This window comes from Sus scrofa, chromosome 3 (assembly GCF_000003025.6).
Source record: "Sus scrofa isolate TJ Tabasco breed Duroc chromosome 3, Sscrofa11.1, whole genome shotgun sequence".
NCBI lineage: Eukaryota > Metazoa > Chordata > Mammalia > Artiodactyla > Suidae > Sus > Sus scrofa.
The window spans coordinates 126,961,225-126,983,094 of record NC_010445.4 but is presented as its reverse complement, the minus strand read 5'-3'; the positions used below and the strand labels follow the sequence as shown (position 1 = coordinate 126,983,094).

The 21,870-nt window shown below is 54.0% G+C and overlaps 1 protein-coding gene across 7 annotated transcripts in view; it reads left to right on the top strand.

Moving 5' to 3' along the window:
- ASAP2 (ArfGAP with SH3 domain, ankyrin repeat and PH domain 2) overlaps nucleotides 1-21,870 on the top strand; it is a 161,976-nt gene that overhangs the window by 99,853 nt on the left and 40,253 nt on the right. For 4 of the 7 annotated variants that reach the window (XM_021087869.1, XM_021087866.1, XM_021087868.1 and 1 more), the window contains exons 8-12: nucleotides 7,138-7,213; nucleotides 7,473-7,559; nucleotides 16,102-16,205; nucleotides 16,591-16,660; nucleotides 21,499-21,586. In XM_021087869.1, coding sequence (XP_020943528.1) covers nucleotides 7,138-7,213; nucleotides 7,473-7,559; nucleotides 16,102-16,205; nucleotides 16,591-16,660; nucleotides 21,499-21,586 — 425 coding nt within the window. Of the gene's footprint in view, nucleotides 1-7,137; nucleotides 7,214-7,472; nucleotides 7,560-8,376; nucleotides 8,386-16,101; nucleotides 16,206-16,590; nucleotides 16,661-21,498; nucleotides 21,587-21,870 lie in introns of all 7 variants that reach the window. The other 3 variants (XM_021087867.1, XM_021087864.1, XM_021087863.1) reach the window with 1 other exon arrangement.

The following is a 21,870-nucleotide window of genomic DNA, read 5'->3' as shown; positions in this document are numbered from 1 at the left end:
AGTGGGGAGTTACTGCTGAGGGGCTGATGAAAATATTCCAGAATTAGGTCGTGCTGATGCTTACTCAACTTCGTGAATAAATTGCTAAAAACCACACAACGGTGCACTTTAAAGCGGTACATTTTATGGTTGGAGAATGATATCGCAAAAACTAAAAATAATGTCAATTTCTATATAGTTATTTCTGCTTTTTTTTTGTAAAAGGGCAAACTTGTTTGATCCTCAGGTGTCTTTTGTTTATTTGGTTTTGTTTGCTTTTAATGATTTTTTATAATGATTTGTATTTTCTCCATTATAGCTGGTTTACAGTGTTCTGTCAATTTTCCACTGTACAGCAAGGTGACCCAGTCACACATACATGTACGCATTCTATTGTCACACATTATCATGCTCCATCAGAAGCGACCAGACATAGTTCCCAGTGCTACACAGCAGGATCTCATTGCTTATCCATTCCAAAGGCAATAGTTTACATCTATGAACCCCAAATTCCCAGTCCATCCTGCTTCCTCCCCCTCCCCCTTGGCAACCACAACTCTGTTCTCCAAGTCCATGATTTTCTTTTCTGTGGAAAGGTTCATTTGTGCCATATATTAGGTTGCAGATCTAAGTGATATCATACGGTATTTGTCTTTCTCTTTCTGACTTGCTTAGTAGGAGAGTCTCTAGTTCCATCCATGTTGTTGCAAATGGCATTGTTTTTTTGTTCTATGGCTGAGTGGTATTCCATTGTGTATATATACCACTTCTTCTTAATCCATTCATCTTTCAATGGACTTTTAGGTTGTTTTCATGTCTCGGCTATTGTGAATAGTGCTGCGGTGAACATACAGGTGCACGGATCTTTTTCAAGGGAAGTTTTGTCCGGATAGATGCCCAAGAGTGGGATTGCTGGGTCATGTGGTTTTCTAAGGAACCTCCATACTGTTCCCCATAGTGTTTGTACCAGCTTACATTCCTACCAACAGTGCAGGAGGGTCCCTTTTCTCCACACCCCCTCCAGCATTTGTTATTTGTGGGCTTATGAATGATGGCCATTCTGACTAGTGTGAGGTGGTACCTCATGGAAGTTTTGACTTGCATTTCTCTAATAATCAGGGATAGTGAGCATTTTTTCATGTGCTTGTTGGCCATCTGTATATCTTCTTTGGAGAAATGTCTATTCAGGTCTTTTGCCCATTTTTCACTTGGGTCGTTGGCTTTTTTGCTGTTGAGTTGTATAAGTTGTTTGTATGTTTTGCTGTTAATGATTTTTATTTTTTCCGTCATAGCTGTTTTTTACAGTATTCTGTCAGTTTTCTGCTGTACAAAGTAACCCAATCACACGCACATATACATATATGCATTCTTTTTTTCACGTCATCCTCCGTCATGCTCCGTCACGCATGATTTTTGTCTGAAGAGGAATGAGGTGGTACTGATGCAGTGTCTTAAATTCAAAGCACGCTTTCTGTCGGCCCCTCATCCCCTGGGCCTCACCTCTTGGCCTCACTTGTCTTCTGCTCCCCCATCGCTGCTGTGAACAGGCTGGGGTTCAGCGCTATCCTTGCCGGGCGCGTGCCCTGTGCCAGGCCGCGCCCGGGGTGTGGAGGCAGAGTCACGCTCATCACGGGCCCAGTTCCTGGGGGAGTCGGACTTCGGCCAACATGCTTATGGTTGGACTGAATTTAACAAAGTTCTCTGAGGTACAGAAACCTAAGGAGGAATGTACCAGAAGGACCTCATGTAGACGATTCGGATTGAGGGCAGAATTTTTCTTTTCTTTTTCTGTTTTGTCCTGTGCTGTGTTTCCCAGCAGCCGGAACGCGGGGTAGCTGGCACACAGTAGGTGTTCACATCCTTCCTGAACGAGCTGCAGGCCTCTTTGAGGGGACCTGAAGGATGAGTGGGAGCTAGCAGGCAAGATGCAGGGACGAACCTTCCAGGCCAGGGCCAGGTCTCGAGGCAGGACGAAAGGCAGCGTGACTCACGCATCGCGAGTGAGGTGCAGCTGCGGAAAAGAGCCTGAGGGGGCGGCGTGGAAGTCTCGCTAGAGGCCTTAGGTTTTACCCCCGACATACGAAGACGCTCTCAAAGTTTCGAGCAGGGGGTTCGCTCAAGCTCAGGTGACTGAGCTCCCACTAGTGCCTGGTGACATGGTAAGAAGGAGCTGAGTTCCTGCAGGCCTGGACTTGAGGTGGAACTGGGGAGACGAAGCAGGTGCAGGAGGGTTTTGGGGAGGTGTGTGGCTGTGAGGCGACAGCAGCGAGATGGAAAGAGAGGGGCTTGACTGGGGGAACATCGGGGAGGCTCTGCTGGTCACAGGATTCCCTGACCTGGGGTGGGAGCGGGTGTGCGATGCCTCAGGTACACAGCCGTGTCCGTGAGCGGCCGGAGCCCGTGGCCCCGCACCCGGACAGTGACGGCGAAGGCGGGCAGGGACGGGGGTCTCCGAAGGCGCCGTGGCCACACGCACCCACTCGCTTTTCCCTACACGGGCCATGCCCCACGCTGATGTCCCTTTGTCTCGAAGTCCATCCTGTTCCTTCCAAGACCCAGTTCGTGTGTAACTGCGGCTTCAAAGGCGTCCGCTCTGCCCGCCGGAGCACGTGTCTCCTCGTTAGCGCTGTGCTCTCTCCGCATCCCCACGGTGGCATCTTCCACGTTGCGTCGTGTCTCCTGCTGAACTGTACCCTCTCTGAGGAAGCCCTCCGTGACGTCTGCTTTGATCTCTGGCGCATTTACCTGGCACACGTGTGCGGCGGTGAATTGCGCTGTTGGGTGGCACGGAGCTGCACTTTGGAACCTTAACCCGCCTCTGGCCTCACTGTGTCTCTAAAGCCGGGGGGTCCAGCAGAGGAGGGTGTGCGGGGTGATTCTTCCGGGCTCAGAGAAGCGCTCCAAGCTTGGAAGAGCAGGCTCAGGGAATAGAAAGACCCCGAATTTGTAAAACTTGGAGGTGAATTCTTCAACAGAGACGCAGCATCCTGTGATGAACCTACAACTCGCGTCTTCAGCCTTATCCTCGCAACCTTGTGTGAGGCCGTTTAGGAAGCGGGTGGCTTCCTTGCTGGTGTTTTATTTTTAAGAAGAAGTTATTCTGGGATTTCCTTTTTTTCTTTATTTTGCCCAAACCGATCAGTTGGGTAGCAACAGACCTCTTGTGGAAAAGTGAACTATTTGGCCTTTTATGGGCATGAGCTCAGTAACCTTTAAAAATGATGAATCTTACATGACTTCCTTTTTGGATGTGAGAGAGAGAGAGAGAGAGAGAGAGAGAGAGTGTGTGTGTGTGTGTATGTGTGTACGTGCTCTTCAAATCATTTGAACAGCTTTGACTTTTCAGACGCAAGTTTCGGGGGATAAAATGTGGAACCCGAGTGACTCAGCCATTGGGCACAGGAGCCTGTGGCCACACGTACGTTTCTCCACGGTGGGGTTCGGGGGGTCCTTCATGCCCCGTGTAACATCCCCGGTCTCCGCCTCTCACCCCGGAGTCATGGCTGTGCCCGGCGGACAGAGGCCGCTGCTCAGCTGATGCTGGTCTCTGCAAGGACCAGGAGGCCACTGTGTGGAAACGAGACTCTGTGGAGGCACGTTTCAATCTGTGTCCACCCCTAAAACTGTGCGGAGAGCGATTATTTTGCTTTTCCTCCCTTTATGCTCTTCACCAGCAGAATGCATGGAGAGCGCCTGGTAGTCTGTGTCTTTGATTTCATCTAAGGCAAGAATGGGCGTCTCTACCTGCTGGAAGATCCAGGGAAATGTATCTTACTAGCCTTTCTGCTGACGATCGAGGATCCTGTCCTCCAGTGGAGCCTAGACGGGACCGTCTTTAAAACAGTGATAAACGGACACAGTCTTGTTCCAGATCGTGGTGATGAGCCTGGAAGTGACTTGTCCTTTAAGCAGATGCCTGCTGAGCCCTGCTGTGACCTGCTGCTGCTCGGTGGACTTGGGTTGCAGGTGCCCTGAAGAAGCCCGCTCTCGTGGAGGGAAGGGCAGAGGCCACCAGCTGGGAGAGGCGTGCGGTTGGGGGGGCTGGAGTAAGGGGGAGGCCACTCAGCTTGAAGACTGAATCTCAGTAGGTGGATTTTAAATTATTATTATTATTTTTTTTTTGGCTTTTTAGGGTCGCACCTGTGGATCTGAGCCACATCTGTGACCTACACCTCAGTTTGAGGCAACGCCAGATCCTTAACCCACTGAGCCAGGCCAGGATCGAACCCGCATCCTCATGGATACTAATCAGGTTCTTAATCCACTGAGGCACAACAGGAACTCCAATTTTAAAGACTAGAGGATTTAACCATGTAGGCTAGAAAACATTTGATAGAAAACGAAATTTGTCATTTGGTAGTATTACTGGTAGGAGTGCCCGTCATGGCTGTGGGGGTCAAGAACCCGACTAGTATCCATGAGGATGCGGGTTCGGTCCCTGGCCTCACTCAGTGGCTTGAGGATCTGGCGTTGCCATAACCTGTGGCGTAGGTCACAGATGCGGCTCGGATCCTGTGTTGCTGTGGCCATGGCGTAGGCCTCGGCAGCAGCTCCAGTTTGACCCCTAACCTGAGAACTTCCATATGCCACAGGTGCTGCCCTAAAACAAAACAAAAAAAAATAATAAAAAATAAAAAAATATTGATGGTAGAAGCTTGGGACAGTGTTAACAGGCTCAACGTAAGAAAAATCGTGCTGGGGGTTTGTCCCTAGAAAGGCTGCAGTGGCAGTCAGCCAAGCAGCAGGGGGGCCCTTCTCTTGAAGCTTCCCCTGCGGCCAGAGACGGTGTCCAGATGCGCCTCGGTGAGGACGGGTCAGAAAGACGGGAGTTTTGAAAATTGCAGGGAGGAGGTGCTGCCGATGATCCAGGCTGGCTCGGCCTTTGCAGAGGCGCAGTCAGACCTTCCATGTTCGTCCAGACGCCGTCTCGTGTCAGGACAGGGGACGCCTCCGAGCCCGCGCCTCCCCGCGGGGCGCTGGCCCCGGCCGAGCGGGGCGCCCGCAGCCTTTCCCCAGGAGCACGGCCGTTTCTGGGCTCCCTCCTGCCCGTGTTTGCTCCCCTTCTCCCAGGGGCGTCCACTCTGGAGGAAGGGAGGGAGCGCCTGGGTTCTCAGTCCTGGGCGCGTTCTTCCCAGTTTCCTTCTCTGAAACTGCTGCTCTGTGGTGGCCCTTGTGCTCTGAGCGGAAAGCACAGGACGCGCGAGCCTCGGCCTTTCTGCCCTGACCGTGGCAACAGACGTGGAAAATGAGGACCGCGCTGACACGGTTGCCAGGCCGAAAGCAGATTCTGTTGTAGGAAAGAAGTGAGTTAGGCAGAACACAAGAATGACAATGTGAAGTTAGCCAAGGATTCAGGTCATTGAGGACCTCTCACGGCCAGCCTCCGATCCCTAATGACCAGCTAGCGAGTGGTTGGCAACCCAGCTCCTGAGCGCGTGTTCCCCCGCCTTGCTCCCTCCCTCCTTGCGGGTGCTGGGCTCAGGTGGCCTCGTGCTCACAGCCCCTCCTGTTAACCGCATCCTTGACGTGGGAAGTTCCCACAGGACCGTTGCTGAGCTTAAGAGAAACAAACCGAGACCCCTGAGGCGCTTTTTTGAGGGTCGTCTCCTTGGTGCCCAGTAACTGGCCCCCGGCGTTAGAGACGCTCCTTCCTTAATTTCTTCATTCAGCAAGGGCTGTGTGCTTGACATGGGCCGGGTTTTGTGACTACGGTGTCCTCACCACCACCCCCGAACTTCAGAGCTCATGGGCGAATTAGATTTGAAACAGTTACACCAAAGAATACGTGATGGCAGTTGTGGTTTGAAGCCAGAGGCAGAGTGCTCTGAGACGGGCCGGCCAAGGAGCCAGCTTCAGAAGGATGGGGGTCGTGGCACTCCTCGCCGGCGAGGCCCTATTTAACGTAAAACTCGAAGAGTCAGGCTCCCCTGTGGCTGAGTGGGTTAAGGATCTGGTGGTGTCATTACTGCGGTGCAGGTTCAGTCCCTGGCCCAGGAACTTCTGCGTGCTGCAGGCATGGCCCCCCAAAAATGCCTTGAGTGAGTGGGAATGAACCAGGCAAAACAAGGTAGGCTGCAGAGAGAACTTTTTAGAGGGCAGAGGCGCACATGCCAAGGGCCTGAGTCTGGGACTCAGCAGCTGTAGAGGAATAGAGGAAAGGCTGCTGTGTCTGGAACAAGGGGAGCGTGGTGTGGCCTGAAGACGTAGGCAGAGGCCACATCACACAGGTGCTATGGGCCTTGCACGAGTTTGAATCTCCCCTCTGCTCTGTGGGAAGCCTCTCAAGAGCGTCGGCCTGCTGTGACCGCAGAAAAACTCCTCCAGCCTCTCCTGCACTTCCCCAGTCACTTGCTGCAAAGTACTTCACAAGCACTGGGTTCCGAGCGTTAAGAATAAAAAACTCCAGAGTTCCTGTCGTGGTGCAGCGGAAATGAAGCCAACTAGGAACCATGAGGCCGCAGGTTTGATCCCTGGCCTCGCTCAGTGGGTTAAGGATCCGGCGTTGCTGTGAGCTGTGGTGTAGGTCACAGATGTGGCTCAGATCTGGCGTGGCTGTGGCTGTGGTGTAGGCCGGCAGCTGCAGCTCCGATTGGACCCCTAGCCTGGGAACCTCCATATGCCGCAGGTGCGGCCCTAAAAATACAAAAGGCAAAATAAAAAGTTCCTTTTCGTATTCGATCTCAGTTTCTCCAGCCGCATCTCCCAGCTCCGTGCGGGGCGTGGCCGTTGCTGGGGCGGCCTTGCTCGGGGTTCCGCGTTCCTTCTCCTTTGCACTTGGCCGTTGCCCGTCAAGGAAAGTGGTGTCTTCGTGTGTGCACCGCGTGCTTTCCTGGCCTCAGACTCTTCCACGCCTGGCCCAGAGCCTCTACTGCCGTTTGTCCAGTGTGTTCCCCACCATAAACTAAAAATCTCGGGCTCATTCTGTGTGGGTCCAGAAAGATCACCAGGCTTGTTGCAGCTGCTTTTCAGTGTGCTTCTCATGGTTTCGAGGGACAGTTCATTCTCCGTGTGCCTCGTATTTTAAGAATTGGTTCCTAGCCCTTTCCCCAGGAACTACACAGGAATCTCAGTCATTTCCTTTGTAAGTTTTTTCCTCCATCTGAAAAAAATTGTCTCTCTCTTATGAAACACAATCTGTGTTTTCTCTTTTCCTTCTAGTTTTTTCCAGGATGGACTGAAAGCAGTTGAAAGCCTCAAACCTTCCATTGAAACGCTTTCCACAGATCTTCACACAGTAAGTCGTTTTCCTCCTACGTTGAACGTTGAAAGGATTTTAACGCAACAAACACGTTGATTGAGTGTGGCTTCTGGGCAGTCTCATGTTCGCGTGCCGTGATACCCAGAAAGTGCCAGGCCCCTAGCGCCACAAGCATGGGGCCCCGCTCCGCCCCCGGTCGCGGTTGGGGGAGGTGGATTTGATGGAGAAACACCCTGTGAACTCCAGCATCTCCCTGGTACATGGGTCGTACTTTTCTCTGTTCTGTTTTCCAAAGATCAAACAGGCCCAGGATGAAGAGAGACGGCAGCTGATACAGCTTCGAGATATTCTGAAATCAGCACTGCAGGTCGAACAGAAAGAGGTGAGGGGATTGAATTTTGAAAGCGTGCTCTGTCCCAGGAGCTTTGGGACCGAGGGGGTGCGAGCTGGGTCTTCCCGGTGCTCAGGTCACTGCGGGGCTGCGTCGGGCACCACCGCAGCACCTGCTTTGTTCTCTCGCTTGGTTTCATACAACCGTCTTTTTGAATGTGCTTATTTCCTGGGGGAAGCCTTAACCTTGGCATGGCCTTCACGCAGCCTTCAGCCTTTCCCGGCTGGTCCCCTGCTGCGTGAGTAGCTCTCAGGGGCTCTGTCACAGAGACGCTCCTCGTTTATGCCGCTGGGTCCCTCCCTGGGGCTCTGTGGTTTCCCTGCCCTGAAATACACGGACGCTGCCCATGTGGCGATAGCGGGTGACGAGTGGCCCTCTGAATCTTCCAGCCCCGAGAGTGTATTTTATAAAACGGGAGCAGCTCGGTTTTCTGAGAGCAGCTCTCCGATGGGCAGAAAGCGTCCATCTCCCCCTCGTACGATCCCTCCTCTGCGTGCTGACACGTTCGCACGGATCACCCGCATTGTGGGGACTCGCTAGAAAAACCGTTGGAAAGTACGTGTTAAGGTAATTTTATATGCTGGCTGCCGTGTGGATGTTATAATGTGAGGTGAACACAAATCCACTTCCTTGTCAGTAAAGAAATGTATCTAAATGTATAGCTAGTAGATTTTAGGCCAATAACCATTAAATTAGAGCATAAAGTTCGCTGTCGGCAGTTTCTTACACTCTGTTTTGTGTTAGTTCTTGTACTGTAACTGAATATTGTTGTTTTTCTCCCAAATGCATTTACCTTTTGTGACCGAAGTCTAGGAGAGTAAGTAGTTCAGTATTTTAATAAATTGTAGAATTTTGCATGCTTTCGTCACGAACTTCAAAAAATAAGCTGTTTCTTTGGTGTACGTATTAAAGCTAGTAGCACATGAAGTTTTTACCCCTCCTCTTTCAGTAGCGCCGGGTTTTACTAAATGGATCTGAACACATAAATGCTAGTAAAATAGAAATTTTCCAAGTTGACGGCTTAGCCTCTGGGGCCACGCTTGTGTGACAATGCAGCCCCTTGCCCCCTCTCCTCCCCCTGCAGAGCTGAATCTGCAGGTCCCTTTAATGCACCTAAGCCCTGCCTCGGGAGAGCCGCCTCAGCTCCCCCGGCCCCAGGGCTCTGGGGAGCACGCTCGGAAAGACTCTCCCTTGCCGTGTATCTGCTTGGGGACTGTTGGCTGTGTCTTCAGTGCACAGATGCTCTTTCTCCAGCGGGACCGTGCGCGGGTCGAGGATGCTTTCCCGCCTCTCTGGCCATCGCGTCAGAGCCCTGTATGGCTCGTCTAGTAGACTCTTGGTGCACATGGCTCAGCCAAGGGAGAGATTGGCAGATGGAGGTTGCATGAGCTGGGCATTACCCTCAGCGTGGTCACTTCTCCCAGTCCAGAGTCTAGGTCCTGATGCTTTGATATTCCCAAACATGGAATAGAAGCAGGAAAAGAAAGACGAAGAGAACTCGGAGTCTGGAGAATACAGTGGCCCGCTTGCATCCAGAAGAGGTAGCTCTGATGTGGGAGCCAGGATGCCGCCAAGGCCGCCGGCTCTCAGCAGGAGAGCTGCTGGGGATGGTTGAAAGCAGCGCTTGTCGGAGGAGGAGGATCACACCTGTGAAGCGGGGCTCAGGTGTGCACTGCAGGAGAGCCGGCGCTGCAGTTCGGTAGCCCTCTGGGCCCAGGGCAAGGGCCCTGTTTGCTTTGGCTCTGCGGAGGGAGGCGGTCTGAGACTGGTTGGTGGCAGAAAGCTGGTTATTTATAGCTCTGCAGAAAAATCTAACAAATGTACCAGCACAGACCAGAAGTCTTGAATGGTTTGTGGGTTTCGCGGGGTTTGTTGCCCAGCCCCTCTGCCCCACATGCACAGAGGGGTCAGGTGAAGCTGCGTCATTGTGCTCTTCCGGCTTTATGCCGAGAAGAGCTCCGACCCCCGGTCTCCTGGCTGTGAGTGTGTTGTCTTTTCTGTATGTCACATTCTGGATCGTGTTTTGATGACTTTGGATCCATAAATTGGACAGGCCTTGAATGTGATTATTAAGTTAAATCTTACCGATTTTAAGATAATTTTTATGATTGGGGTCCCTCTAGTTACAAAAATTGAACATTGTTGTTTCAGCTCTCGTTCCCTTTTTTGGTTTCTCTTCTGTGACGTAGAAACCTGAAGGTGTTGATGGATTTTATTCGGTGTTATAAAAATTCTACCTCTAACCACGTAATTGCAGTTCATGAAAATTAGGTAACGTGCCCCAGAAAAAGCTGTGCTGGTGGTTGGTGGGAGCTGCTCTTATTCTCTTCATGTAAATCTTAAGAGGCTCAGTCGTTTGATCTAAGTGAGAAATGTGCCCATTGCCTGTGGAGGCTCTTCCCCGTCACCTGCGCGCTGGCAGGGATGCCGTGCCATGATGACCCCAGCGCCCGCACAGCTCCACACCACTGACATTCCTGCTTTGTTTTGGATGTCCTTGGCCAGGTGTCCACGTCCCTGCTCCACCCCCGGGCAGCCTGGGCCGGCCCTTGGATCTGCCTCGGCAGGAGACTGGTTTGCTGATCACACAGTCAGCTGCCATTCTTTGGGCAGCTCTTCTAAGCCAGGCGCCGCACAGACACAGAGTAAGACAGATCCGGTTCTTACCTCTCGAAGGGCTCACGGGCTGGGTGGGGACAGAGTTGGAGAGCAGTGTGACAAGAGCGCCAATGGACAGCAGCTCCAGGAAGGGCTGTCACCCGGGGTGGGGCGGGCAGGTGTGTATTAAGAAGTGGGGTTGGCAGGATGACTCGGAGTTCGCAGACTTCCAGCAGGAGGGATGGGGGGCCAGTTTCTCACTGGGCCCGAGAGCTGCCGGGTGCCTGACCAGCTGGCAGAGCAGAAGAGCACGGATCTAACTGTGTGAACCCTGGGTCTCCCTCTTCCCACCAGCGTGAGCAGGTCCCTTGCCTCCTACATGCTTCACCTCTTCACCTGTGAACCAGGGGTGGTGTCGCCTGCCCAGGGAGTTGTCACGAGACCTCAGGGATAAGTTCTGTAACGCGCTGACACAGTATCGTGATAGACGGAGCCTGGTTCCTTCATCAGCAGATGCTGGGCTCCTGGACGCCGATGGCACAGTGGTGAACAGGGAAGGCCCAGTTCCCCTGTCTCGCTGGTGAACAGGGAACAGGGGTGGCTGGTGGTATCTCTGATGGGTCTCCCTGCCTACCCGTCCCTTCTCTGTGGGCTGGTCCCCTGGCACCTGGTCTTCGAGGCCCTGCCCCCCTTTTGCCCTCTTCTCCCCCGACCCTCCCCCAGTCTGGGCTCATCCCCTCACTCCTGAGCCAGGACTCCCGCTGTGTCCCCTTCCCGGGCCTCCTCAGCATTCCATCTGTCCCCTCGCCTGCCCTCTATAGTCAGGGCGTTGCCACCCGCTTCCTGTCTCAGGCGTTCCCAGGCACTTGGTGTGACCCGCAGTCAGGGTCACGACAGCATGGCAGGGCGGGTTGTTTATGACTTGAGCCCTGAGAGGAGGACTGCACCTGCTGGAGGTCACGCACGCGTGTCAGGCCAGGATTTGAGCCCTGGTCTGGTCCACAGCAAGGCTCTTCTCTCCATGTGACTCCGCTCTCGCGAGCCGGACAGTCTTTCCAGAACAGTGGCCGAGCCGGTGGCAGGGAGCTTGGCGAGCACTCGGCGTGGCACTCGCGTAGCAGAGCCGCCCGCTCCTCGTGTGTCTACGCGCCTGCACGGGGACAGACCGCTGCCGTCTGGGAAGACGGGGGGGCGGTTGGGCATCACAGCGCCCCCTTGGCAGAGGGACTGTAAGCCTCCAGCGGTGACTCCTTGGCAACCCTTACGGCACAGGAATTGCCTGAACACAGATAAAATGTAAAAGCGCTCGTGATGGGGCTTTTACATCATTACCCCCCTCCCCCCCGGGGCTTAGGGAGCTCGGAGGTGCTCTGCTGTCACGAGTAAACCCGAGTGTGAATGTGTGTGTGTACACACCCGTGTATATATGTACAAAATCCATGAGTGTACACACATGCGCACGTACGTGTGTTATACACGCATCACAATCCCCCCCGTCCCTGAGGATTTCAGCTGGGGCCTCCCCCGCTTGTCTGGGCGGTTTCTGTGTTGCCAGGATCCAGTGGCTGACACTTGATAAGCCGCACAGGACTTAAGCTCGTGGACGGTGCCTGGGATCTGAGGGCTTGTCTCGATGTCACAGAGCAGAGGACACGTGGGCATCGATAGGGTTTTATGAGAGCTTTTCTAAAGGCCCATAAAACGCCCGCTTAACGTGCGTGCTTCAGACACGCGGTCTCCACGCGGCGCGGCTCCCTCGTCAGGCGCGAGGTGTCCTTGGGCTCCCAGGGGAGCACGGGAGACCCAGGGGGTCTCTGAGGGTCCCGGCAAGCTGGGCCCCCGGCCAGTTGCCTGTCCGCATCGTGCGATGAGGATTCTCCCCAGAAAGAGAGGATTTCTTTCCCTTGAACCGGCTCCATTAAATTGAAATCTTGTGGGAGGTGATGGGAGAAAAGGAATGTGTATTTATGCGGGTGACTGGGTCACTCGGCTCTGCAGCAGAAATGGGCACAACATGGTAAATCAATTATACTTGAATAAAAATAAATAATTACAAAACCAAAATACCCGAAACATTGAAACCTTGGTTCGATGACGGGGCTGACCTCCCTTCCCCTGATCGTGTGTCGTATAAAACACCTGGATCAACAGGCGGACAGAGGCTGGTTTGGGCCCGCCACGTAGACGTCACCTGGAAGAGGCGGAAATGATTCGTTTCTAAAGCAGCTTCAGTTTTATGTTAAGCAGATTGCATTCTTCTTAACAGATTTTAAATTTAACAGTTTCAGATTTGCTTGTATTTTTAAGTTAATTCAATAAGTGCTTTGTCTGAAGAATAAAACAGTCACTTCTGAGTTCACGTTGCGGCACAGCGGAAATGAATCTGACTAGGAACCGTGAGGTGGCAGGTTTGATCCCTGACCTCGCTCAGTGGGTTAAGGATCCAGCGTTGCCATGGGCTATGGTGTAGGTCACAGACGTGGCTCGGATCCCTGTTGCTGTGGCTGTGGTGTAGGCCGGCAGCTACAGCTCTGGTTCAACACCAACCTGGGAACTTCCATAAACCTGTGGATGTGCCCCTAAGAAGCAAAAAAATAAAAGTCATTTCTTCCCCAGCCTCTGACATAGGGTCTGACTTTGTTGAAAAGAAGAATGTCCTTTATCCTGTTCATTGGTTCTGTAAAGACTTCTGATGAATATGCTTGGCAGGAATGCTTTTAGCAGTGTTGTCACATGGTTTCATCACCTATTTTTGTGCAGTTTTTTTTTCTCCCGAAATCAGTAGACATACTCCTTAGTTGTGCAGTTTAGTCTTTTGACAGGTTTATTTTTAGTCTTTCAAAGAGATTCATACAGGTGAGCAATATTTCTCCATTTCCCTCTACTGCATTCATTTCCTGTGATGAGATTGCGCTAAATTTCTGGCGCCAGTAGGCACTGCCCTTTTGAGAGTAGGCAGAACCCAGGGCCATCCTCATTCAATGACGGAGCTGTTTGCCCTGGTTGCCCACAGGCAGGAGTGCCGCGTGGACTCCTTGTGGAAAAGAAGGACGTTTCTCCTATTTTGGGGTCTGCTTGTTCGGACCGTTGTCAGTTCAATAATGAAATGATTGAGCACATTCGTGATTTCTTTGTGTGTGTGTGTGTGTGTGTGTGTCTTTTTAGGACTGCACTCGTGGCATATGGAGATTCCTAGGCCAGGAGTCCATTCTGAGCTACAGCAGCCGGCCCACACCACAGCCACAGCAATGCAGGATCTGAGCCACGTCTGCAACCTGCATACACCACAGCTCACAGCAATGCCAGATTCTCAACCCACTGAGAAGGCCAGGGATCAAACCCGTGTTCTCGTGGATACCAGTCAGATTCGTTTCCACTGAGCCATGATGGGAATTCCCACATTATTGACTTCTTGAATGAAGTCCTTTTTTAAATTTTCTGCAGAGTTATTCCGTATATATTTTAGAGTTTAAAAAGTCAGTGCTAGACAGCCCTTGCTCGTGGATTGGAAGACTTATCGTTGTTAGGTTGGCAGCACTCTCCAGATTGATGTGCAGGTTCAGTGCAATTTCTGTCAAAATCCCGGCAGCCTTCTTGTGGGAATTGACAGGCTGGTTCTAAAATTCATATGGTAATGCAAGGGACCCAGAATAGCAAAAGCAGTCTTGAAAAAGAACAAAATTGGAGGTCTCACACTTTCTGATTTCAAAAGTTATTGCAAAGTTATAATAATCAACACAACGTGGCACTGGCCCAAGGATGGGCACAGAGATCAGTGAAATAGACTTGAACCCTTCCACTTATGGTCAGTTGATTTTCAGCAAAGGGCTTAAGACCATTCAGCAAGGAAAGAATTGTCTTTTCAACAGATGATACTGGGACTGTTGGATAACCAAAGTGAAAGAGTGAATTTGGAGCCTCACACCATCATAGTTAGTTCAGGAGTTCCCGCTGTGGCGCAGTGGGTTAATGAGCTGGCTTGTCTCCCTGGTGGTGCCACCTTGATCTCCGGCCCAGCACAGTGGGCTAAGCATCCGGCCTTGCTGCAGCCCTAGTGTAGGCTGCAGCTCTGGCTGATTTGATCCCTGGCCTGGGAACTAACATAAGCCGCAGGGGCAGCTGAAGAGGGGAAGAAAAGGCAGTTCACGATGGGCCAAAGGCTTAAATGTAGGCGCTAAAACCATAAACCTCTCGGAAGGAAACACAGATGTAAATCCTCCTGACCTTGGATGGGGCAGCGATTTCTTAGCTGGGACATCTCAAGCGCAAACGAAGAAAGAAATTTTAGGTAATCTGGACTTGACTGAAATGAAAAGTCTGTATCTCAAAAACCTTTTTTTAAGCTGTCAGCAGCCCAGGTGGCCGACTCTTGCTTTCAATGACGTCTGAACTCTGACCCCAGCCTGTCCATCCCTTTGACCCGATGGCCCGCTTCATCCCCACTGCAGTATTTGTCCTCGTGTTCCTGGAGGGTGGCCGCGGCCGCCGCTTTCCTCTCCACGCCTCTGTGTCTGCGTGGTCCCTCCCCTTGTCCTCGGCTGCTTCTCGCCTTCATCTTCAGCCTCGATTCTTCCAGGCTCTCTGCGGTTCTCTCCATCTGACTCCGCATGTCTGGAGCCCTTGTGTTCTCCGTTCGGATCACGTTGACTGCCCTGGTTCTGGCCTCAGGGCAAGCTGGCTCCCTTCCGCCTCGCGCTGGCGAGCCCTGCCCCGAGCCCGTCGCTTAGGTTCCTTGTGTCTTCTGTGCTGCGATGCGCTGGCCTGGGGCTCTCACGGCAGACGGGACAGCGCAGCCCTGCCTGAGGGCCTGTGAGCGCCTTGTTCGTGTCCTGCTCCCCTCGAGGCCTTTGTCAGAATTTCCAGGGCTGGCCCTTCGGGTGTCATCAGTTAAACACAAGCTGAGCGCCTGTTGGACCCCAGACACCGGACTCGGGCCCAGGAGGTTCCCTGATGGTCTTTGGAGTGGCCGCTTGTAGTGGGCTTGGCCAGCTTCTCCGCACCCAAGCGTCCGTTCTGCGCTGAGGCTGAGGCGGTCAGGTTCAGGGCCAGGGCCCCTCTGCTGGGACTGCTGGGGTCAGGAAGGGAACGTTGTCCGTGCCTGTTTCGTTCCAAGTGTTCACGCGTGGTCTCACCTGAGCCTTCCTGTATTCCGTGTCCTTACAAGAAGTTGTTTTCCTGTTTTTCCAGGAGCAAAGGGAGGCAGGACACTTGTGTAACTTGCCCAAAGTAAGAGGCAGAACATTGTTGTTTGTTGTGGTTTCCTACTTGAAAGCCCAAGCTTTTCCCAGCGTGGCATGTCACCTTCCTTCTCGAGGGCTGCTTCTGTCACACCAGGAGCTTCTCGCCACTGTCAGGAACGTAAGGCTCATAAATAAGCCAAATCTTGTAACTTCCAAGAGCCTCATTCTTTCAGCCAGTTTGGGGACACTGGGTTTTGTCATCGCCTTTCCAGCCTGGTAGGTGGCATTTATGAGTTCTAGGATATGAATTTTGTGTCCCTTTTTTAGGTGTGTTTAAGAGGGGAAATTCTCTTTAAAAAAATTTTTTTTAAGAGCCTCAGTGTCCTTTATGTACTGTTTTATAAAAATCGGAATCTCGATAGGATTAAAAATGACTTTTTTTTCCTTAGGGCTGCACCCATGGCATATGGAGGTTCCAGGCTAGGGGTTGAATCAGAGCTACAGCTGCCAGCCTGCACCACGGCCACAGCCATGCGGGATCGGAGCCGCGTGTGCAACCTACACCACCGCTCACAGCAGCGCCGGATCCTTAACCCATTGAGCGAGGCCAGGGATCGAACCTGCAACCTCATGGATCCTAGTGGGGATCGTTAACTGCTGAGCCACGAAGGGAACTCTTTTTTTAAATGTTTTTTTGTTGTAATTTTTATTATTATTCTCTTTTTAAAACCGACCGACTTCTTGACCGTTTGTAGGATTCCCAGCTTCGCCAGAGCACAGCCTACAGCTTACATCAGCCTCAGGGGAACAAGGAGCACGGCACCGAGCGCAGCGGCACCCTCTCCAAGAAGAGCGACGGGTGCGTAGGTGGCGCCGCGGGGGCTCCGGCGCCTGGTGGTCCCCCCCCTGCCCCCCCGAGCCCCACACATCTTGACGCTTCTTTTTTGCTTTTTCACTGTTTTGTTGTAGTTGATTTACAGTGTTGTGCCCGTTTCTGCTGTTCAGCAAATGACCCGGTCCCACCTGTGCCTACAGGTCCTTGTTCTCATCTCCCCCATGTTCTACTACTAGGGACTGGCTGTGCTCCCCGTGCCGTGCGCCAGGACCTCCTTGCCCTGCGTTCTAAATGGACCAGTTGGCATCTCCCAACCCCAAATCCCCGTCCCCCCCTCCCCGCCCCCTCGGCAACCGCAAGTCTCTTCTCCACGTCTGTCTCAACGCCTGTTTTTCCCCTTTGTCTCTAGGATCCGAAAAGTGTGGCAGAAACGGAAATGTTCGGTCAAAAACGGGTTTCTGACCATATCCCACGGCACCGTAAGTATGCTCTTCCCCGCACAGTCTCTGCTGTGGCAGGACCAGCGCGTGGGGAACGCCCCGCGAGGGACCCACATTGCCCTGAGCGCTGCGGCCCCGAGGGTGCATTTTAAAGACGTCCCCTGTTGGCACCACCTTGGTGGTGCAGCTGGTTAAGCGTCCTGCGTTGTCGGTGCTTTGGCTCAGGTTGCAGCTGTGGTGCGGGTTCAATCCCTGGCCCTTGACCTTGCACTTGCTGTGGGCGCGCCAAAAAATAAATAAAGACAGGGAGATTCCCTGCTGAGAAAAGGTTGCCTGGGTCCCTCCTGTACTCGGCCCACCCGGCCCTCGTTTTGCTTTCCTAGTCAGGGAGACCTTGCTGCCTTCCGCCACCTAACAGGCGGGACCTGCTGGCGAGCCAGGTGCTCTGTGCCTTCCAGAAACGACTCTGGAAACTGAATGGCGCACTTGGGAAGTTGTCTTCTTTTTCATGAAAGGAAAAGAGGTTAGGGAGTCAGGACCCTCAAATGAGAGATCAAGAGAGGAACGCTCTCAGTGCGTTTATTGTAGACACACTACACCCAGCCAGAACTTGCCTGCGCCCCTGGGTATAATTGCCTGTGCAGGAAACCGAGCTCAGCATGCGTTGAGCCAGCTGGAAAACCAGTCAGAATAAAATGACCTGCTCACCGGCCCTCAGACACCAGAGACTGTAACCACGGTTATGAACACAGGCCTTTCCGGCGGGACATTAGGCCTGTTAGCACCTTACCGAGTGTGACCAGGTCTTGCGAGAGCCACGGAGGCTCGTAGGCAGTTTTGAAACCGTTGGAAGGCTGAGTTGGTTGCAGTTTTGCTGCAAACGTGCACACTGCTGGCGCCTTCACTCCTGCGCCCGAGGCGGGAGGCCTGGCCGTGACCGCAGCCCAGGGTGGGGGTGGGGGAGCCCAAGTCTCCTCTTTGCTCCCCTGCTGCCGCCAGCTTCGCGTGCGAGGCAGAGCTGGGTGCGCGCACAGGCAGGTGTTTCCGGCCCTGGGCAGAGGTGGCCCTTCTGGGCATTTGGAGAAGGGAAGAGGAAAACACCCCTTGGGAAGGAAGGCCCTGCCGTGTGGATCGCGGTCTCCAGGGGGGGGTGTCCTGGGTCTTTGCCGACTCGGGTTGGGAAGAGAGAGGGACGTCCAGCAGCCGAGCCCCAGGGTCTGCGGGGCCCTGTGGCCCTGGGATTTTCGGGCTCCCGCCTGGATGAATAACGGCCTGGCTCTTCCCCGAAATCCAGCCTCTTTACAGTCACTGCGTCCCTCCTGGGGCCACGCCCCTCAGATCCCAACCTCCCGTCTTTCCTCCTGCACGTGTCTGTGTGTCGGGGCAGACGCGCTGTAGACAAGAGAGGCACGGTCACAGAGCCCCCTCTCTTACAGTCGAGGATGGCAGGGGGATCAAGGCCAGGTTCCCTTCCTGCTCTAGCGTCTGGGCTTCTGGGATTTGCTTTTAACGTGTAGTCTACTCAGCTGTTTGTTTTAACTCAGGTTTACTGTCTCAGTGCAGGAAATCTCACAAAATAAGACGGAGTTTCATGTCATGCTTGCTTGCAGCTCTAAAGCCATTAGGTATACTTGCCTCACTGAGGTGTCCCTTCCACTGGACCCAGGGCCTCGGCTTCGGCCCAAGAGGGCTTCTCCCCCTGCCGCCGAAATGGAAACAGGCGCGGCCACTCCCTGCCGTCGGCAGCAGCTTTGGTTCTCCTCACTTGCATTGCTTGAGTGTCCTCTCAGAGGCGTGGAGGCTCAGCTTTCCTGAGCGTTGATGGGCTGCCCTGTTTGGTGCTGGGGTGACTAGCTTTCTGGGCATGCCGACTGCTCTGCTGTCACAGCGCTTGCACGTTGAGTAAGTGCTTCGTGCTCGGGGGGGGGGGTCCCCACTCCTGGAAGCCCTCTGGGTGCCTCCTCCTGCCATTAGCTGCCCAGGCTGGCGTGGCTGCAGTGGCAGGTGGGCTCCGTCCCTCGGCCTCGCCTGGGACGTGAGTGGGTCCCTGCGCAGCCCTCTCTGTGCCGCCTTCTCTCCCTTCCTCTGGGTCCCACCGCCCCGTGATGTGGACGAACCTCCACCGGGAAGAGGGGCGGGAGGGGCGGCGCTTGTTTGCTTCGTGTTGATCTGGCCCCTTACCTGTTCGGCCGGCATCTCCCGCGTGTGCTGATTTATCGTCAGGGGAAGAAGGGGCGGGGTTTTCAGAGGCTCCACCGCGCAACTGGCATCTCAGAGCAGCGTCCGCCACTCCACTGAGATTTGGGTCTTGTGTTCTCGAAAGCACTCGCTGTATTTGCACTGTTGCAAGAATCGGTTTCTCCCCCGGAAGCTGGCAGCCTGGAGGACTGAGGTGGTCGCAGTGCGCGTTCCCGCGGAGGGACCGCGGTGCCGTCCCGGGCGAGCTCCGTGAAGGCCCGAGTCGGCATCCCCGTCCGCCGCGGCTGCTCGCGTGTCCTGGCACTGGGAGGACAGAGAAACTCACGAGACATCCGCTTGGCCACACCGCCCTGGGCTGGGGACTCTGCTCAGCTGGGAGCAACGTCTGTTGGTTCTTACTGAGTCTAAAAAATGGTTCGTCTGAACGTCAGTCGTGCAGAAGGAAGAGCGTCCGCTTCCGCTTCAGAGGCTGACGCACCGGGGACAGTGGCGTGGCCTGGCCGAGCGGGAGCCTCACGGATGACTCTTGACTTCCTGGGATGTCACAGTCCCACCCAGGACGGTGGGGCCCTTTTCTCCCACGAATAGTCCTTGCAGCTATGCTGTCAGCCCGTCAGTGCTCTGAATGGGTCGGGGCCGGCGGTTGCTGATGGAAAACGTGGGACAGGCCGCGACGGTCCGCTTCTGTGTTCTGTGGACTCTTCTCGGGGTTGTCGCTTTGGATGTAGCCTCACGTACTCCGCTGTCATGACTCCTCCTTCACATGCAGGCACTGAGCGTTTTTCCGAATTCTGCAGCGCATCCGCTGTGAAGTGGGGAGCTTGTGTCTCATAGGCCCGCACAGCTTCCCCAGCAGCACCTACCTTGGGGGGGGGATGCCCCCCCCCCCCCGGCGCCGTCTCTGCGGCCCGGGAGGACGTCCAGGCAGTGGCTCCGCTCTGCCTGCAGCCACTGAGGGCAGGAGAGCGAGGCTGTGAGGAGCTCGGGCCGGGTCCGGCCGGCTTGCTGCACGGCGGCTTCACTGCCCCAGGCTGTATAGGCGCCGGCAGAGGGTTGCGTCTGTGGCGCCAGGGTCTCCGTCTGTGATTGGAGTGGGTCCTGCCTCAGCGCGCAGTTCAGAGCCCAAGGTGGGTTCTTGGAGCTCCGCCTGCCTCGTGTAAGCCCGTTCTAGAACAATACCAGTAATAATAGCGGCAGCACCTGCGTAAAGGTAGCCCTTGTCATCCCAAGTCACCCTCTTGCTCTGAGCATGTTTCGGTGTCTGCCGCGCTGCACCGCCCGTCACCCTCTGCCGTCTCTGGGACGCGGTGGTCACCAGCGTTTGGATGCAGTCCCGCAGCGTCACCTAGATGCATCCACACAGCTGTGTGATCTCGGGGGTAATGGATAGACACGTGCTTTTTAGGAACCAGACACCCCGGCAGAGGGCTTGGTTGCAGCTGGATGTGGGCACCTGCCTTGGAGAGAAATCACTTGGTGTATTGGTTTTGGATGAGCCGGTGAATTCTGTTGAGAAAGATCCAAAATTGGACTGATGGCTCTTCTACTCGGAATTGTCAAGCTTTGCAAGACCAGGCAGAGCATGTGGCCTTCGAATACTGATTGCTGATGATCCAGGGAGTCCGTTAGGCGTCTGCAGACTGTGGCGAGTGCAGTGGTTTTCGTGTGAGAGATGAGGTCCGCACAGCCCTGTTGATCCAGCTTCTCCTTGTCCCAGGTTCCCAAAGCCACGGTGTTCAGCCTGCAGGGTCCGTCCTCTTTTAGTGGAGGCTGTGCTCCCCCACCCCTGACCCTGGGAGCTCCGTGGGAAGGGTCCGCCCAGGTGTGGACGTGCGTGAGTCTGCGTCTCGATTCATCCCAAACCCAAGCTTTTACAACTTCAACGTGGCTGGTGGCCGTGGGAGGGGCCCACAAGAACTCGTGAACGTGGTCTTTCCTTGGGCAGCCTGGAGGGGGTGGGTACTTGGAGATCTCCAGGGCTTCTGAGAGGCCCTTGGCCATTCAGAATTTTTTTTTTCCCCCTAAAACTGTCTTCTTATCCTCTGCCCTTTGCTCTTTTGGGCTAGTTGTAATAATTTCTGAAATAGTAATAAAATAGCAAAACGCTGACAAAAACGCGTTCTTTTGTTACCATTGTGTGGAGAGGGGTCGGGGTACAGGTGGGAATGAGGTGGGTTTTGTTGAAACTTAGGTGACAGGTGCGTGGCATTAAGGATTATGACTCTCTCGTCTGTCATTTCTGAAAGCAGGGGAAATTTCTCTGTCATTTGTGATTTGTGTTCTGTGAGATGACTTTCCCTGAAAGCCAGTGTTTATACCCAGGAAAACACTTTTAAGATGACCTGAAATTGACCTGGGTGCCCGTGTTCCCAGCTGACGAGGGTGCAGTGTCTCAGCACGTTGGCATTTCCATCTCAGGGAGCCCACGGCCCTCGACCTCAGAGCCAGGCTGGCACCCCAGCCCCCATCCAGGTGGGCGAGTGAGCCCCCGAGTGGCCCTCGCGGGGAGGGGGAGATCCAGGCCCCCTGCGATGTGCCTCTGTCATGCCTCCTGCATAAAATCCGCCTTCCGGTAGCTGTTCCCACAAAGCAGCGGAAGCCTGTGCTTGCTGTATTTTCCCGAGAAACCGTCCTGTGATCTCGCCTTCCTTCCCACCCAGCTCCGTCTCTCTCCGCAGGCTAACCGGCCGCCGGCGAAGCTCAACCTGTTAACCTGCCAGGTGAAGACCAACCCCGAGGAGAAGAAGTGTTTTGACCTCATTTCACGTGAGTTATTTCTCAGACGCTCTGCCGCAGAGAGATTATTTTAAACTCTCGTCTAGGGCATCAACCCCCTTTTGAACAGTGCCCACTAAAGAATTGGTTTTCAAAGAAACGGCTCTGTTTCAGGCGCCTGCATGATTCCTCTTTCCACGAGTGCCTGTCCGCTTGCAGGTTCGGGACTCGACTCCAAGGACAGCCGGGCACATGCCCTCAGCTCCCCTGTTGGTGAACAGAGGACCCTAGATCAGCCCTCAAGCCTAACGTCCCTCCCTTCGCTGTAAAAAGCA